The 18,777-nt window shown below is 40.8% G+C and overlaps 1 protein-coding gene across 1 annotated transcript; it reads right to left on the reverse strand.

The window, feature by feature from the left end:
* Positions 1 to 781: 781 nt before the first annotated feature.
* LOC145877316 (uncharacterized) lies at positions 782 to 12,189 on the reverse strand. Its single transcript, XM_082972630.1, has 2 exons — positions 12,165 to 12,189; positions 782 to 1,749 (listed from the first exon to the last, which is right to left on the reverse strand). The coding sequence occupies exons 1-2, from the start codon at positions 12,187 to 12,189 to the stop codon at positions 926 to 928; spliced, it is 849 nt and encodes a 282-aa protein (XP_082828756.1). The 3' UTR covers positions 782 to 925.
* Positions 12,190 to 18,777: the final 6,588 nt, after the last annotated feature.

Here is an 18,777-nt window from a genome sequence, read left to right on the forward strand (position 1 = left end):
ATAAATATCATTACTAAATGTTACATGAAATGAAAATATGAAATAGCCCCAATGTCAAAACACAGTTTTAACGTGTCCAAATCAATAACCAATATGCAGAAACAGTTTGGGATAAATTGAAAACCTAAACATAACATGTGCTATATACACAAACATCTGCCACAATAATCATATTACTTGTATTTTTTTAAACAAGCACCTTATAAACTGTACAAGCACCAAAAACACTTGTTTTAACGAGTAGCAATAAATCACTGATATCGATTAGGGGGGAAATCAGGTTGTACATGCTGTTGAAACTAACACAACTAAAAAACACATGGAAATGGGAGATATATTTTACCTCACTGGTTAGAGGACAACCTGCAGAAGACAGTCAGCTACATTTTGGAGTGATGCATTTAAATGTCGGGGTCACGGAACAAAGGAACACAACACTGATTTTTCATAACTCATCGATATCATGTTGAGATCAATTGCGTGAGAGGAGGGAGATGAGGTTGCACGTCCTGTTAAAACTAACAGCTCAAAAACCACACGGAATCTGGGAATAATGTGTACATCCCTGGTTAGAGGACAATTTATAGAAAACAGCTATCTACATTTTGAAGTGTTGCATTGTGATTCAAGTGGGTCACCAACATGGTAAGTGTAACACAGCTCTTTTTTTGTTAGTCACTTTTTGTTAAATCTCATAAATAGTACTCTTCCATTTCAGAGCCTGGATTTCCCCCTGAGGCTAATATCCATATCATGTTGAAATCAATAGAACAGGGGACAAACGTTTAGGGTTCTACATTGTGACATAATTAAAATACTCCTTCTACAATGTTAAAACATTCTACATTGTGACATTAATTCATTGATATCATGAAACAACTCCTTCATGTATTTTCTGATGTTTGATCAGAGATCTTTAATCAGATTATCTCTGGTCACAGCTATAAGGTTTCTCTCCTGTGTGTGTTCTCTGGTGTTGAGTCAGATGGCCAGATCTACCAAAACTCTTCCCACATTGATCACAGCTATAGGATTTCTCTCCTGTGTGTATTCTCTGGTGCACTGTCAGATTGCTAGATTGACCAAAACTCTTCCCACATTGATCACAGCTATAAGGTTTCTCTCCTGTGTGTCTTCTCTGGTGTAATATCAGACCCCCAGACTCAGTAAAACTCTTCCCACACTGATCACAGCTATATGGTTTCTCTCCTGTGTGTGTTCTCTGGTGTGATGTCAGATTGCTAGATTTACCAAAACTCTTCCCACATTGATCACAGCTATAGGGTTTCTCTCCTGTGTGTGTTCTCTGGTGCACTGTCAGATTGCTAGATTGACCAAAACTCTTCCCACATTGATCACAGCTATAAGGTTTCTCTCCTGTGTGTCTTCTCTGGTGTTTAGTCAGACCCCCAGACTCAGTAAAGCTCTTCCCACACTGATCACAGCTATATGGTTTCTCTCCTGTGTGTGTTCTCTGGTGTGATGTCAGATTGCTAGATTTACCAAAACTCTTCCCACATTGATCACAGCTATAGGGTTTCTCTCCTGTGTGTGTTCTCTGATGAATTTTAATGCCTGATGAGGAGGTGAATCTCTTCCCACAGTCAGAGCAGCAGTGAGTTCTCTTCCCTGTGGGTCTCTGCAGGTGTTTCTTGAGGAGTTCTGATCTGGAGAGACTCTTCTCTGCCTCGTCAGCATCATGAGGTTGTTGAGGCTCCCCAGAGGATCCACGATAGTCCCATATCGCTCCTGTGTGAACAACAAAGTCAGACAGATGGTTAAAGGCCCACAACAGCGGAAATCCACTGTAAAAGGTGATGCCAACAGCGTAGCCATGATGTTGGACAACAATTGACGTCTGTAATGAATGTTAAAATTATTTGATATTTGCCTTAAAATGAGCAAGAATAGTCATATTTTGTCTTGTTTTCACATTCGTAGTAACATCGATGATTGTAGGCTAGAAATAAGTTATTCATGTTGTTGAACCTCTAAGCAGTGTGCCAGACAAGTTTTGGTCTCCAATATAGGCCCCTTTCTGTGTTTGCTAAAATTGCGGCACGAGGGTAATTTGATTGCAGAAACTCCTCCCTGCTAATGAGGAAACCGATAGTTACGGATGTACGATATCTGCCTGGAGCAAAAATGGTGAGCAAAGATTTTAGTTTTTCACAATGTATTCTGAATGTGAATGGGGGAAACTCAGGGGAGTAACATCCATTTCCAGGTTGATGATGAGTTCATTTCACACTACCTTGGATTATAATTGTAAGGATATTTTTGAATGTCCTGTTTAATAAAATGTTTGCTAAAGCATTAAGAATTATGTGTAATTATTGAAGAACTGCGTTAATGACAGTATCCATTTGGGTGTTGTCAATAAAGTTAAGATTTTATTTATTTATTTAACCAGGTAGGCCAGTTGAGAACAAGTTCTCATTTACAACTGCGACCTGGCCAAGATAAAGCATAGCAGTGCGACACAAACAACACAGAGTTACAAGTGGGATAAACAAACGTACAGTCAATAACACGACAGAAAAATCTATATACAGTGTGTGCAAATGGATTAAGGAGGTAAGGCAATAAATAGGCCATAGTAGCAGAGTAATTACAATTTAGCAAATTAACCTCTATGGGCTAGGCGGGACGAATTCGTCCCACCTACGTAACAGCCACTTGAAGCCTGTGGCGCGATTTTCAAAACCTTAAAAATCCTATTACTTCAATTTCTCAAACAAATGACTATTTTACAGCTATTTAAAGACAAGACTCTCGTTAATCTAACCACACTGTCCGATTTCAAAAAGGCTTTACAACGAAAGCAAAACATTAGATTATGTCAGCAGAGTACCAAGCCAGAAATAATCAGACACCCATTTTTCAAGCTAGCATATAATGTCACAAAAACCCAGAAGACAGCTAAATGCAGTACTAACCTTTGATGATCTTCATCAGATGACAACCCTAGGACATTATGTTATACAATACATGCATGTTTTGTTCAATCAAGTTCATATTTATATCAAAAACCAGCTTTTTACATTAGCATGTGACGTTCAGAACTAGCATACCCCCCGCAAACTTCCGGAGGAATTCGCTAATATTTTACTAAATTACTCACGATAAACGTTCACAAAAAGCATAACAATTATTTTCAGAATTATAGATACAGACCTCCTCTATGCACTCGATATGTCCGATTTTAAAATAGCTTTTTGGTGAAAGCACATTTTGCAATACTCTAAGTACATAGCCCAGGCATCACGGGCTAGCTATTTAGACACCCGGCAAGTTTAGCACTCACCATAATCATATTTACTATTATAAAAGTTTGATTACATTTTGTTGTCTTCGTCAGAATGCACACCCAGGACTGCTACTTCAATAACAAATGTTGGTTTGGTCCAAAATAATCCATCGTTATATCCGAATAGCGGCGTTTTGTTCGTGCGTCCCAGACACTATCTGAAATGGTAAATCAGGGTCGCGCGCATGGCGCAATTCGTGACAAAAAAAATCTAAATATTCCATTACCGTACTTCGAAGCATGTCAACCGCTGTTTAAAATCCATTTTTATGCAATTTTTCTCGTAAAAAAGCGATAATATTCCGACCGGGAATGTCCATTTAGCTAAACTGAGGAAAGTAAACAAAGCTTTCGGTCGACGCGGGCACGCGCCTGAGTCTCACAGTACTGTAACCAGCCACTACCCAAACGCGCTACTTTGTTTCAGCCAGAGCCTGCAAAGCCACGATTCAGCTTTTTGCCGCCTTCTGAGACCCTATGGCAGCCGTAGGAAGTGTCACGGGACAGCTAAGATCCTCACTCTTCAATAAACAGAGACAAGAAGAACGACACCTTGTCAGACAGGCCACTTCCTGCCTGAAACCGTGTCAGGTTTTTGCCTGCCAAATGAGTTCTGTTATATTCACAGACACCATTCAAACAGTTTTAGAAACTTTAGGGTGTTTTCTATCCATATGTAATAAGTATATGCATATTCTAGTTACTGGGTAGGAGTGGTAACCAGATTAAATCGGGTACGTTTTTTATCCAGCCGTGTCAATACTGCCCCCTATCCTAAACAGGTTAACACTGGAGTGATAGATGTGCAGATGATGTGCAAGTAGAGTTACTGGGGTGCAAAAGAGCAAAAAAAGTATATAAAAACATGGGGATGAGGTAGGCAGTTGGATGGGCTATTTACAGATGGGCTGTGTACAGCTGCAGCAATCGGTAAGCTGCTCAGATAGCTGATGCTTAAAGGTAGTGAGGGAGATATAAGTCTTTAAAGTCAGCGATTGTTGCAATTCCTTCCATTTTTTTACATTTTAGTCATTTAGAAGACGCTCTTATCCAGAGCGACTTACAGTAGTGAATGCATACATTTTTTTCCTGTTCCAGTGATTGGCAGCAGAGGACTGGAAGGAAAGTCGGCCAAAGGAGGTGTTGGCTTTGGGGATGACCAGTGAGATATACCTCCTGGAGCGCATGCTATGGGTGGGTGTTGCTATGGTGACCAGTGAGCTGAGTTAAGGCGGCCTAGCAAAGACTTGTAGATGACCTGGAGCCAGTGGGTTTTGCGACGAATATGTAGCGAGGGCCAGTCGACGAGAGCATACTGTTCGCAGTGGTGGGTGCTATATGGGGATTGGTGACAAAACGGATGGCACTGTGATAGACTGCATCCAGTTTGCTGAGTAGAGTGTTGGAGGCTATTTTGAAAATGACATCGCCGAAGTCAAGGATTTATAAGATAGTCAGTTTTACGAGGGTATGTTTGGCAGTGTGAGTGAAGGAGGCTTTGTTTGCGAAATAGGAAGCCAATTCTAGATTTAATTTTGGATTGGAGATGCTTAATATTTTAATATGAGTCTGGAAGGAGAGTTTACCAGACACTTAGAATATGTGGACAACAACAAATACCTAAGTCAGAATCGTCCAGAGTAGTGATGCTAGTCAGGCGGCGGGTGCAGAGAAGATTGGTTGAAGAGCATGCATTTAATTTTACTAGCAATTAAGAGCAGTTGGTGGCCACAGAAGGAGTTTGGTATTGCATTGAATGGCATTGAAGCTCATTTGGAGGTTTGTTAATCTGTTATGGATAGGGGGCAGTATTTTCACGGCCGGATAAAAATGTTACCCGATTTAATCTGGTTATCACTCCTGCCCAGAAACTAGAATATGCATATAATTGTTAGCTTTGGATAGAAAACTACCTAAAGTTTCTAAAACTGTTTGAATGGTGTCTGAGAGTATAACAGAACTCATATGGCAGGCCAAAACCTGAGAAGATTCTATACAGGAAGTGCCCTCTGACCATTTCTTGGCCTTCTATAGCCTCTTTATCGAAAACAGAGGATCTCTGCTGTAACGTGACATTTTCTAAGGCTCCCATAGGCTCTCAGAAGGCGCCAGAATGTTGAATGATGACTCTGTAGTCCCTGGGCTAAAAACAGTAGCGCATTTGGATAGTGGTCGATCTGAGAACAATGACACGGGTGCGCGCATGCACGTGAAGACACCATTTCTTCTGTCAGTCTTTGAACGAAAACAATGTCTCCCGGTCGGAATATTATCGCTATTTTACGAGAAAAATCGCATAAAAATTGATTTTAAACAGTGTTTGACATGCTTCGAAGTGCAGTAATGGAATATTTTGAAATCTTTTGTCACGATACGCGCCAGCGCATCACCCTTCGGATAGTGTCTTGAACTCAAGAACAAAACGCCGCTATTTGGATATAACTATGGATTATTTGGAACCAAAACAACATTGGGTGTAAAGTACAAGTCCTGGGAGTGCATTCTGACAAAGAACAGCAAAGGTAATCCAATTTTTCTTATAGTAAATCTCAGTTTGGTGAGTGCCAAAATTGGTAGGTGTCAAAATAGCTAGCCTGTGATGGCCGGGCTATCTACTCAGAATATTGCAAAATGTGCTTTCACCGAAAAGCGGACACCGCGATTGCATAAAGGAGTTCTGTATCTATAAATCTTAAAATAATTGTTATGTTTTTTGTGAACGTTTATCGTGAGTAATTTAGTAAATTCACCGGTAGTTTTCGGTGGGTATGCTAGTTCTGAAAGTCACATGCTAATGTAAAAAGCTGGTTTTTGATATAAATATGAACTTGATTGAACAAAACATGCATGTATTGTATAACATAATGTCCTAGGAGTGTCATCTGATGAAGATCATCAAAGGTTAGTGCTGCATTTAGCTGTGGTTTTGGTTTTTGTGACATTATATGCTAGCTTGAAAAATGGGTGTCTGATTATTTCTGGCTGGGTACTCTCCTGACAATCTAATGTTTTGCTTTCGCTGTAAAGCCTTTTTGAAATCGGACAATGTGGTTAGATTAACGAGTCTTGTCTTTAACCTCTCTAGGCTAGGCGGTACGAATTCGTCCCACCTACGTAACAGCCACTGCTATCCTGTGGCGCGATTTTCAAAACCTTAAAAATCCTATTACTTCAATTTCTCAAACATATTACTATTTTACAGCCATTTAAAGATAAGACTCTCGTTAATCTAACCACACTGTCCGATTTCAAAAAGGCTTTACAACGAAAGCAAAACATTAGATTATGTCAGCAGAGTACCAAGCCAGAAATAATCAGACACCCATTTTTCAAGCCAGCATATAATGTCACCAAAACCCAGAAGACAGCTAAATGCAGCACTCACCTTTGATGATCTTCATCAGATGACAACCCTAGGACATTATGTTATACAATACATGCATGTTTTGTTCAATCAAGTTCATATTTATATCAAAAAACAGCTTTTTACATTAGCATGTGACGTTCAGAACTAGCATACCCCCCGCAAACTTCCGGGGAATTCGCTAACATTTTACTAAATTACTCACGATAAACGTTCACAAAAAGCATAACAATTATTTTAAGAATTATAGATACAGACCTCCTCTATGCACTCGATATGTCCGATTTTAAAATAGCTTTTTGGTGAAAGCACATTTTGCTATATTCTAAGTACATAGCCCAGGCATCACGGGCTCGCTATTTAGACACCCGGCAAGTTTAGCACTCACCATAATCATATTTACTATTATAAAAGTTTCATTACCTTTTGTTGTCTTCGTCAGAATACACACCCAGGACTGCTACTTCAATAACAAATGTTGGTTTGGTCCAAAATAATCCATCGTTATATCCGAATAGCGGCGTTTTGTTCGTGCGTTCCAGACACTATCCGAAATAGTAAAGAAGTGTCACGCGCATGGCGCAATTCGTGACAATAAAATTCTAAGTATTCCATTACCGTACTTCGAAGCATGTCAACCGCTGTTTAAAATCAATTTTTACGACATTTTTCTCGTAGAAAAGCGATAATATTCCGACAGGGAATCTCCTTTTCGGCAAACAGAGGAAAAAATCCCAAAGGCGGGGGCGGTCGGGGTCACGCGCGTAAGCCAGTGTCTCTTGATCGGCCACTTGAGAAAGGCGATAATGTGTTTCAGCCTGGGGCTGGAATGACGACATTCTGTTTTTTCCCGGGCTCTGAGCGCCTATGGACGACGTGGGAAGTGTCACGTTAGAGCAGAGATCCTTAGTAAATGATAGAGATGGAAAAGAAGTTCAACAAATGGTCAGACAGGCCACTTCCTGTAAAGGAATCTCTCAGGTTTTGACCTGCCATTTGAGTTCTGTTATACTCACAGACACCATTCAAACAGTTTTAGAAAATGTAGGGTGTTTTCTATCCATATGTAATAAGTATATGCATATTCTAGTTACTGGGTAGGAGTGGTAACCAGATTAAATCGGGTATGTTTTTTATCCAGCCGTGTCAATGCTGCCCCCTAGCCCTAACAGGTTAAAATGGTGTAAAATAATCATATGTTTGAGAAATTTAAGTTATAGCATTTTTGAGGTATTTGTATTTCACGACACGCGATTCCACTGGCTGTTGACCTCGCCTAGACAGGTTAACCTCTCTCGGGTATGTGGGACGAATCGTCCCACCTAGTCAACAGCCAGTGGAATCGAGTGGCGCGAAATACGAAAAACCTTAAAAATGCTATTACTTCAATTTCTCAAACATATGACTTTATGTGATTCATATGATGTATGTCGTGACAAAAAAAATTCAAAATATTCCATTACGCTGTTTAAAATCAATTTTTATGCTATTTTTCTCGTAAAATAGCGATAATATTCCAACCGGGCGTAGTTGTTTTCGGTCAAAGGCTGAAAGAAAAACATGGCCACTTCTCGGGGCCGCGCATCTCCTGTCTCTGAGCCACCAGCCTGACCCCTCACAAACAGCACTCCTGTACCTAGCCCAGAGACAGCAGAGATCTCATTCCACTTTCTGGCACCTTCAGAGAGCCTATGGGAGCCTTAGAAATTGTCACGTTACAGCAGAGATCCTGTATTTTCGACAGAGATGCTACAGAAGCACAAGAAATGGTCAGAGAGGGCACTTCCTGTATGAAATCTTCTCATGTTTTGGCCTGCCATATGAGTTCTGTTATACTCACAGACACCATTCAAACAGTTTTATAAACTTTAGAGTGTTTGCTATCCAAATCTACTAATTATATGCATATTCTCGTTTCTGGAAAAGAGCAGTAACCAGTTTAAATCGGGTACGTTTTTTTATCCGGCCGTGAAAATACTGCCCCCTACCCTAGAGAGGTTAACACAGTGTCCAAAGAAGGGCCAGATGTATACAGAATGGTGTCGTCTGAGTAGAGGTGGATCAAGGAATCACCCGCAGCAAGAGCAACATCGTTGGTATATACAGAGAAAAGAGCCGGTCCGAGAATTGAACCCTGTGGTACCCCCACAGAGACTGCCAGAGGTCCGGACAACAGGCCCTCCGATTTGACACATTGAATTCTATCTAAGAAGTAGTTGGTGAACCAGGCGAGTCAGTCATTTGAGAAACCAAGACTGTTGAGTCTGCCGATAAGAATACAGTGATTGACAGAGTCGAAAGCCTTGGCCAGGTCGAAGAAGAGGGCTGTACAGTACTGTCTTTTATCGATGGCGGTTATGATATCGTTTAGTACCTTGAGTGTGGCTGAGGTGCACCCGTGTCCAGCTCGGAAACCGGATTGCACAGCGGAGAAGGTACGGTGAGATTCGAAATGGTCAGTGATCTGTTTGTTAACTTGGATGTTGATGACTTTAGAAAGGCAGGGCATGATGGATATAGGTCTGTAACAGTTTGGGTCTAGAGTGTCACCCCCTTTGAAGAGGGGGATGACCGCGGAAGTGTTCCAATCTTTAGGAATCTCGGACGATACGAAAGTGAGGTTGAACAGACTAGTAATAGGGGTTGCCACAATGGCGGCGGATAATTTTATAAAGAGAGGGTCCAGATTGTCTAGCCCAGCTGATTTGTAGGGGTCCAGGTTGTCTAGTCCAGCTGATTTGTAGGGGTCCAGGTTGTCTAGCCCAGCTGATTTTTACGGGTCCAGGTTTTACAGCTCTTTCAGAACATCAGCTATCTGAATTTGGGTGAAGGAGAAGATGGGGAGGCTTGGGGAAGTAGCTGAGGGGGGTGGGGAGCTGTTGGCCGGGGTTGGGGTAGCCAGGAGGAAAGCATGGCCAGCCGTAGAGAAATGCTAATTGAAATTCTCAATTATTGTGGAGTTATCGGTGGTGAGTGTTTCCTAGCCTCAGTGCAGTGGGCAGCTGGGAGGAGGTGCTCTTATTCTCCATGGACCTTACAGTGTCCCAAAACTTTTTGGAGTTAGAGCGACAGGATAAAAATTTCTGTTTGAAAAAGCTAGCCTTTGCTTTCCTAACTGACTGTGTGAATTGGTTCCTGACTTCCCTGAAAAGTTGCATATCGCGGGCAGTATTCAATGCTAGTGCAGTACGCCACAGGATGTTTTTGTGCTGGTCGAGGGCAGTCAGGTATGGAGTGAACCAAGGGCTATATCTGTTCTTAGTTCTACATTTTTTGAAAGGGGCATGCTTATTTAAAGCATCAGACAAGTTCAGTACATATAGTTGATTTTATTAAAACACATGGAGCGATTGGTAGAAAGAACAGATGACTCTTGGTTGACCAAGATGTATTTTAGGTGAGGACAGCACTAGAACATGATTTTGGGGCTCCCGAGTGGCACAGCGGTCTAAGACACTGCATCTCAGTGCTAGAGGCGTCACTACAGGCTGTATCACAACCGGCCGTGATTGGGAGTCCCATAGGGTGGGGCACAATTGGCCCAGCGTCGTCCGGGGTAGGCCATCATTGGAAATAAGAATTTGTTCTTAACTGACTTGCCTAGTTAAATAAAGGTTACATTTAAATAAATAAGTGTTTTTTGACAAACCGTTTTTTACAAACCCGTCAAGGCTCCAAATTTGAGAAGGGTTTAAAACAAAGGTTTCAAACCAATACATGAATGTTATTGAATCTAGGTATGTTTCGCCTTTAATGTAATGACATGAAAAAAATTGGCTGAATATTATACAATGACTTATCAACAGCTGTAATAATTTGACCTGCACAGGAAATCTACACTGGTAATTCTATAATATACTATATAGCCTAGAAACCTGGTTAAACTATCATTATGACATCATGGATGAATTCTAGAATATACTATATAGCCTAGAAACCTGGTTAAACTATCATTATGACATCATGGATGAATTCTAGAATATACTATATAGCCTAGAAACCTGGTTAAACTATCATTATGACATCATGGATGAATTCTAGAATATACTATATAGCCTAGAAACCTGGTTAAACTATCATTATGACATCATGGATGAATTCTAGAATATACTATATATCCTAGAAACATGGTTAAACTATCATTATGACATCATGGATGAATTCTAGAATATACTATATATCCTAGAAACCTGGTTAAACTATCATTATGACATGGATGAATTCTAGAATATACTATATAGCCTAGAAACCTGGTTAAACTATCATTATGACATAATGGATGAATTCTAGAATATACTATATAGCCTAGAAACCTGCTTAAACTATCATTATGACATCATGGATGGCCAGTCTTTGTATTCATAGTGTAGTGAATTCAGGGGATAGCCTGAAGGTTGCTACAATAGCTTTCTCTATGAATTTGAGAGTTATTACATTTCTCCATCCCTCAGCTGTTTACCAAACCACGTCTCTGAGCAGCCATTTTGTTGCTGTTTAAAAAACCCACACATCAATCAACCAAATCTGCAGTTCAAACACTGTTTTGGTAATAAGATGATGGGGCTGGAGAAATGTAACTACTTTCAAACTCATAGACTGACCTATGGATGCAAGGACTGGCAATCCATGATATCAACATCATAGTTTTAACCATGTTGAGGCTATACAGTGTTGATTTACATTATTTCTAGACGTTGGCGTAAAAAAAGCTTATTTGTGGTTATGATGGGGAACAACAGTTGAACTAAGCTCATGAGACATGTGTTATATTCTTCAAGAATCAATGGCTATAAATAACTAATATAAAAGTCACAATATGGATGTAGCTATTGCATATTTCCACTTTAACACCACACATCAGTTCAACAACTGCAGAGTTTGTACCTCTGTATTTAAGACAGTACTTACTAGTGTTAATCAGGGAACGGTTTCTCAAACCCATCTTATGGCTAAGTTCACCGTTAGAACCATTGGACGCCTTAAGTTGCGTTTGGGAAACCGGGCCCAGATGTCCAGTTTCCTCCTCTATCGACGTAACAGTCATCTCCCCCTCTTCCTCTTTCACTCCATAAACTGCATCCTCCTCTTCTTTTACTGTAACATCCTCCTCCTCTTTCACTCTGAACGCGTATTTTTCTTCTTTCACAGTAACGGCCTCACCCTCTACTTCTTGTTTTACTGTGATATTCTCTTCTTTAGCAGGAGGAGAGTAACTCAGTGACCGCATGGTCGGGGATGTTAGTTAGCTAGGCTAATGCTAACTTAACCAGCCTGCTAGCTGAATAATAACAACAACACCGTAAATATGAAATTAAAACGGATAACTAACTAGACGACAGTAGTGGGTTTAAAACACAGTGGCTAATATACACTAACGTGTCTAAAGAGCTTTATTGGTTCGGCTATTTTGTCTAGCAAGCTACCGTGGTGTCTGACTAACTGTTGCTGCTGTTGTAAGAAGCGTTCCGTCCACTACATTATACGTCACACCAACAGCATCGCCTGAAATTCCCATACCGCCATCTGCTGACTGGAGTGGGTAACGCAGTTGAGTAAAAAGTTAAAGGGTAGGAATAAGGAACATCGCTGGTCCTAAAATATTCATTAGCCCCCCCCCCCTAAATAAATCAATATCAGTCAATATATTGTTTCTGTGATTTTTTTTTCCCGTCAACCGTTCCATCGCATCTTAAACTTCTTACCAGGCCGCACTAGGACCGGGGGAGGCTGCTGCTGCACTAGTGACTGTTAGACTTTCTTCAGCAATACTAGGAGAGAGGGGTACCCCTACACAGAACTGAACTGGATCAAAGATGGAGGACAGAAATACTAGGAGAGAGGGGTACCCCTACACAGAACTGAACTGGATCAAAAAAGGTGGACAGAAATACTAGGAGAGAGGGGTACCCCAACACAGAACTGGATCAAAGATGGCGGACAGAAATACTAGGAGAGAGGGGTACCCCTACACAGAACTGAACTGGATCAAAGATGGCGGACAGAAATACTAAGAGAGAGGGGTACCCCTACACAGAACTGAACTGGATCAAAGATGGCGGACAGAAATACTAGGAGAGAGGGGTACCCCTACACAGAACTGAACTGGATCAAAGATGGTGGACAGAAATACTAGGAGAGAGGGGTACCCCTACACAGAACTGAACTGGATCAAAGATGGAGGACAGAAATACTAGGAGAGAGGGGTACCCCTACACAGAACTGAACTGGATCAAAGATGGCGGACAGAAATACTAGGAGAGAGGGGTACCCCTACACAGAACTGAACTGGATCAAAGATGGTGGACAGAAATACTAGGAGAGAGGGGTACCCCTACACAGAACTGAACTGGATCAAAGATGGCGGACAGAAATACTAGGAGAGAGGGGTACCCCTACACAGAACTCAACTGGATCAAAGATGGAGGACAGAAATACTAGGAGAGAGGGGTACCCCTACACAGAACTGAACTGGATCAAAGATGGAGGACAGAAATACTAGGAGAGAGGGGTACCCCTACACAGAACTGAACTGGATCAAAGATGGAGGACAGAAATACTAGGAGAGAGGGGTACCCCTACACAGAACTGAACTGGATCAAAGATGGAGGACAGAAATACTAGGAGAGAGGGGTACCCCTACACAGAACTGAACTGGATCAAAGATGGAGGACAGAAATACTAGGAGAGAGGGGTACCCCTACACAGAACTGAACTGGATCAAAGATGGCGGACAGAAATACTAGGATGGAAGCAAATGTAAGGGATTATAACGTCATAACGAATCATGCAGAAACATGTACAGTTGACAGGAATGTTAGTTAATGTAGAGACAAACGATTATGCTTTTTCTTATCATAAAGTTTATTTACGAAAATCGCGATTTAGCAAGCTAGCTGACTAGCTAACATTAACCATCTAGCTGACTAGCTAACATTAACCAGCTAGCTGACTAGCTAACATTAACCAGCTAGCTGACTAGCTAACATTAACCAGCTAGCTGACTAGCTAACATTAACCAGCTAGCTGACTAGCTAACATTAGCCAGCTAGCTGACTAGCTAACATTAACCAGCTAGCTGACTAGCTAACAATAACCAGCTAGCTGACTAGCTAACATTAGCCAGCTAGCTGACTAGCTAACATTAGCCAGCTAGCTGACTAGCTAACATTAGCCAGCTAGCTGACTAGCTAACATTAACCAGCTAGCTGACTAGCTAACAATAACCAGCTAGCTGTCTAGCTAACATTAACCAACTAGCAGACTAGCTAACATTAGCCAGCTAGCTGACCAGCTTTATGGGTGTTGTGACATGAGTATGAAATTGTCATTCTGGTTGTTTTAGGGACTCCTGAAACAACCAGCAAACCAGGCCGTCGTTTTGTGAAACAGTGAATGTATAGAATCTAGCTAGCTGCAGAATTTACTGCAAATTGAATGTACAATTGTGTAAGCTTGCCTTGCTGATATTTGCCATGCAGATAGATGAAATAACGTAGCTAGCTATGTTCTTGCTTATTGTGCAGTGGATGATTAAAATACCTGTATGCCTATGGATGTGTAGCTAGCTATCTAGCCGATCTGTGTATGGACCCAAACGTTTGGTATACATATTAGTTCAGAACCTATGAACCTCAGCTATCATAGCCAGTTGTATCAACTTCAAAACAGCCTGAATGACATTAATGAAGCCTATGGATTGAGTAGAATATAATATCATGTTGTGCCAAGGATGCAAGTCGTATATACATGTAGTTATTACCATGCATGAGATCCCCACTTTGTAGCCTGTACATTTAATATATTCACTGATCATGTACTCTACCTTGGCAAATAAAGGTGCAGTTTAGGTATGAATGTCTTTGAGATTATTTTTCAGTCATATCCAATACCAGGAGTATCAAATTCCAGTCTTTGAATGACGCTGTGTCTGCATGTATGTATTACAATTATACACTTCAACAGTGTTTACCAATCTTGGTCCTGGGACATCAATGGTTACACATTGTAACTAATAGACTAGAAACAGGATTTAACTAGTTAATTCATATATACAGAAATATAATGTTAAAAAACAGAACACTACACTTCCTATGCATCATGTAAATACTCTAACACTGGTTCATCTCAACATCTAATGCTCTTCATCTGCATTGATCTGATAAACACAGGATAGGTGGAGTATTTCATCACATTACACTTCATTTCAACCAGTAGAGAATGTGAAATGCTTTATTGAAAAGCTCATTATCCAAGTGTTATAAATACAAGTTTAATCTGTACTTCAATGCACATCTGTTGTGCATTATAAAAACAGAGGAAGAAAGAGGAGGTGGTGAGAGAGGTGTAAAAGACAGAAAGGGAAAGAGGTAAGCACATAGGAGCAGGGAAGGCAGCACATGATTAATGAATCACAGTGCTACATAAATATTCTCTCAGTTCATCACAATTACATAATAGTGTCTCTCGTCGGCCCAAAGGTTCTTAAAAGCAGGTGAGGTGGTGATGATGGGACTGGGGGTTGGCATCCTCTCACATCAAAACATACCTGCAGACGAGAGACAGATGGAGAGAGAGAGAGCATGTTTAAACCTTGTGTTTTTATTTTTTATTCTAACATTGTTAGTCATCAATCAGGAGGTGAAATGCAAAACTGACCTGGGATCATTAACTCTGGGACTACTGCATCTCTGTCTGTATTTCAATGTAAAGCATCTCTTTAATAATACTTCCTGTATAATATAAACTGACCTGGGATCATTAACTCTGGGACTACTGCATCTCTATCTGTATTTCAATGTAAAGCATCTCTTTAATAATACTTCCTGTTGACCTGACCAGGTGATCTCTCACCTCTGATCATGCTGTGCCCTCTATGTAGCCAGTTCAGATGCAGGAGGGGTTCACCGACACAGCTGATATAACCTAGAGGATTTAGGGAGAAGAGGAGAGAGGGATGAAGTGAAGGAGAGAGACTGTTATTGAGAAAATAAGGTAGTTAAAGCGACAGTGTTCACAGGAATCTGTGTGTGGCCTCACCTGGTGTCCACACCACACTAAGTGGTTGCAGAGGACTTTATGCTGAAAAACATGAACGGACACACAAGGACAAACAATACAGCGTAGTTATAGAAATAATGAAGTGTCTTACTATTCTCCATGGTTGGCCCTCTTGCCTATTCTTTGATGGTGGAAGGAGCCACAGTTATACACCTGAGCCTGTTTACTGCACAACACAATCCATCAGATTGATACATGAGTGTGTAGGTGTGGGTTATAAGGGTGTCTAATTGTTCTACATTTTTTCAATATGGGTGATTTAAAATAGTCTGTTTTGTTTTTGTACAGACATCACACACCCTTACCTAAACAGCACCCTCACCTGAGAAGTAGAAATCAAAGGGAGAGAAACTGTGAATTGAATAACTGCAGTTGACATAGCTCAGTAAATGGAAGAATACTCTTATTGCAATGTGAATGGCTCTTAAAAGAGCCTTTGGTTGTGCATAGTGTAGTCTATGGTGTTGCCAGGGAACAGCACCCTCTTTGAAGAAGTAGGAGGTGAAGATCTCCTGCACACGGATTGCCTCTCTTGCTGCGTTGTTGGACCCCATCCTTGAAACATCCTGCAGAGCAGCAGACTCCTCCTCTGGCACACGGCGGCGAGCTGCAGATCCCCTCCTGGTCCTCGTGTCCATCCTCATGAAGTTACGCAGGACACAGGTAGCCTTCACACACCTGAATTCCTCCAGGAGGCAGTCCCAGATGACCCTGGTCACCCAACCTTGCAATGCCCTACAAGGTAACTGTAGGCAACCGTTATGAAGGAATCTCCAGTTACAGGGTCTCTGTAGGAATATGGAAGACAATGTAATTATTAGACTGTTACATCACCAGGTCATTGTGGATTACTAAAGTATAATATCCCTGATAACAAATCATGATAACATTGGATTGATAAATGCATGGGCACACATATGTACATGTGTAGCATGTGACAATAACAGAATCATATCAAGGATGGCATCACAAATGAATACATAAATACCACTTGAAGCTTGATGATGAGTTTGAATCATTTGAATCAGCTGTGCAGTGTGAAGGCAAAAACAAAAATGTGCCCCTCTTTGAGTCCCCAGGACTGAGAACCACTGCTCTTCATTGGGACCTCTTCATATGTAGACTGGCTTTCATAGAGCTCTTTATCTGAGGACAGAAAACCTCACAAGAAACAGACTTCATTATAGTCAAATTACACCACACTGAATATTATGTTACTATTATCTCCGTCCTCACTTCTAGGGACAGGAACTACACAAAAGTACCTGCCCTATCCAGAATAGCCTCCTCTCTCACTGACAGTTGGGGCTGCTATCCTTTCACTCTCCTCCATGGCTGTTAGCTAGCTACCTACAAATGCATTTGGAGTTTGCTTTTTACAGTGATAAATAGATAGCTAGCTAATATGAAGTTCGCTAGCTAAGTGAATTAAATATCACCAGCTACCTATCTATCTATACAGTATTTGAAGTTGGCTAGATAGCTAGCTCATTTAGCAGCTCATTTGAGTTAGCCTGCACTGTAGCTAGTTAGCTAATAATACATCGGGTTTTTTTACATTTTCAAAATCTATTTACTTACTTACTTGAATAGGTTCTTCCAGCCATGTGGACAACTGGAAACAGGGCAGTAAAGTTTGTCACCAGAGCGTTTTAGAGGATATTACTATTGAACTATGTACCCATTTAAGAACCAGACCTTCATACAAACTTGCTCTGCTGAATTCTTGACGGAGTCACAATGGGCGGCCTAAGAGGCATCTAGTCCATCTGCTGACTGGACGCAGTTCAGTAAAATGTACATTTTATCTTCAGACAACAAGTTAAAGGGGTCAAATACTTATTTCCCTCATTAAAATGCAAATCAATTTATAACATTTTTGACATGCGTTTTTCAGGATTTTTTGTTGTTGTTATTCTGTCTCTCACTGTTCAAATAAACCATTAAAATGATAGACTGATCATTTCTTTGTCAGTGAAAGTGTAAGTGGGCAAACGTACAAAATCAGCAGGGGATCAAATACTTTTTCCCCCCACTGTATCTCAGTCTATGCTGCTCTGACATTGTTTATCCATATATTTATATATTCCTAATTCCATTCCTTACCTTAGATTTGTGTGTATTAGGTATTTGTTGTGAAATTGTTAGATATTAATTGTTAGATATTACTGCACTGTGGGAACTAGAAGGACAAGCATTTCACTACACCTGCAATAACATCTGCTGAACACCTGTATGTGACCAACAACATTTGATTTATTATGAAGGTAATTTGTGTCAAATTTACTTTTCCCCTCATTCACCCCACCTCTTTACATTGCTTATGCATAATCAGTGGCCTGACTGTGTCAAAGGCCCATCCTGGTAGATCTGAACCTAATGCAGCTTGGAGTGATCAGATGACAGAAGTCACATTTAGGTGCCAGGTGTAACTGAGGATGTAGATGCTCCATATCCATTACTTTGAGTGTTTTATATAATATGACTAAATGTGTTTCTGTGTTGCAGGGGCAGTCAGAAATGGAACCGCAAGGCCACAGAACATGACATAAGCAGAGCTGTGGGAGACCACCTCAAGCCCCTGGTAGAGCCGGGGGTGGTGTTTACCACTCCACCACGCCTTCAGCAGGCTGGAAAAGTGGGATTGATACAGTTTTTCATACTAAGGTGGACCAAGAGTTTGTTGATTGGTCAGTCATTGGGTTAATTTGTTTTACAATATGTTCAAATCAAAACAAGCTTTATTTATACAGCACATGTCAGACATGGATGCAACACAATGGCTTCACAGGAAAAAACTATGAAAATAATCAGAAATATTTAGTACACAAATATGAGGATAAAAAACAATAATAACAACTGAAAGACTAATGAGCATTGTAAGGAAATGCCATTGATTAAAATATCAACAATATGATGCAATATCCAACCCAAAATATAACTTGTTTTTTAGGAGGGGCTCTGAAAGACACTATGGGGGTGTCCACTGGAAGTTGACTAGTAACAACAACTGGGACCTAAAAGACACCCACCATGAGACCCACTA

This window comes from Salmo salar, unplaced genomic scaffold (genome assembly GCF_965601325.2).
Source record: "Salmo salar unplaced genomic scaffold, fSalSal1 ptg000858l, whole genome shotgun sequence".
Classification (NCBI taxonomy): domain Eukaryota; kingdom Metazoa; phylum Chordata; class Actinopteri; order Salmoniformes; family Salmonidae; genus Salmo; species Salmo salar.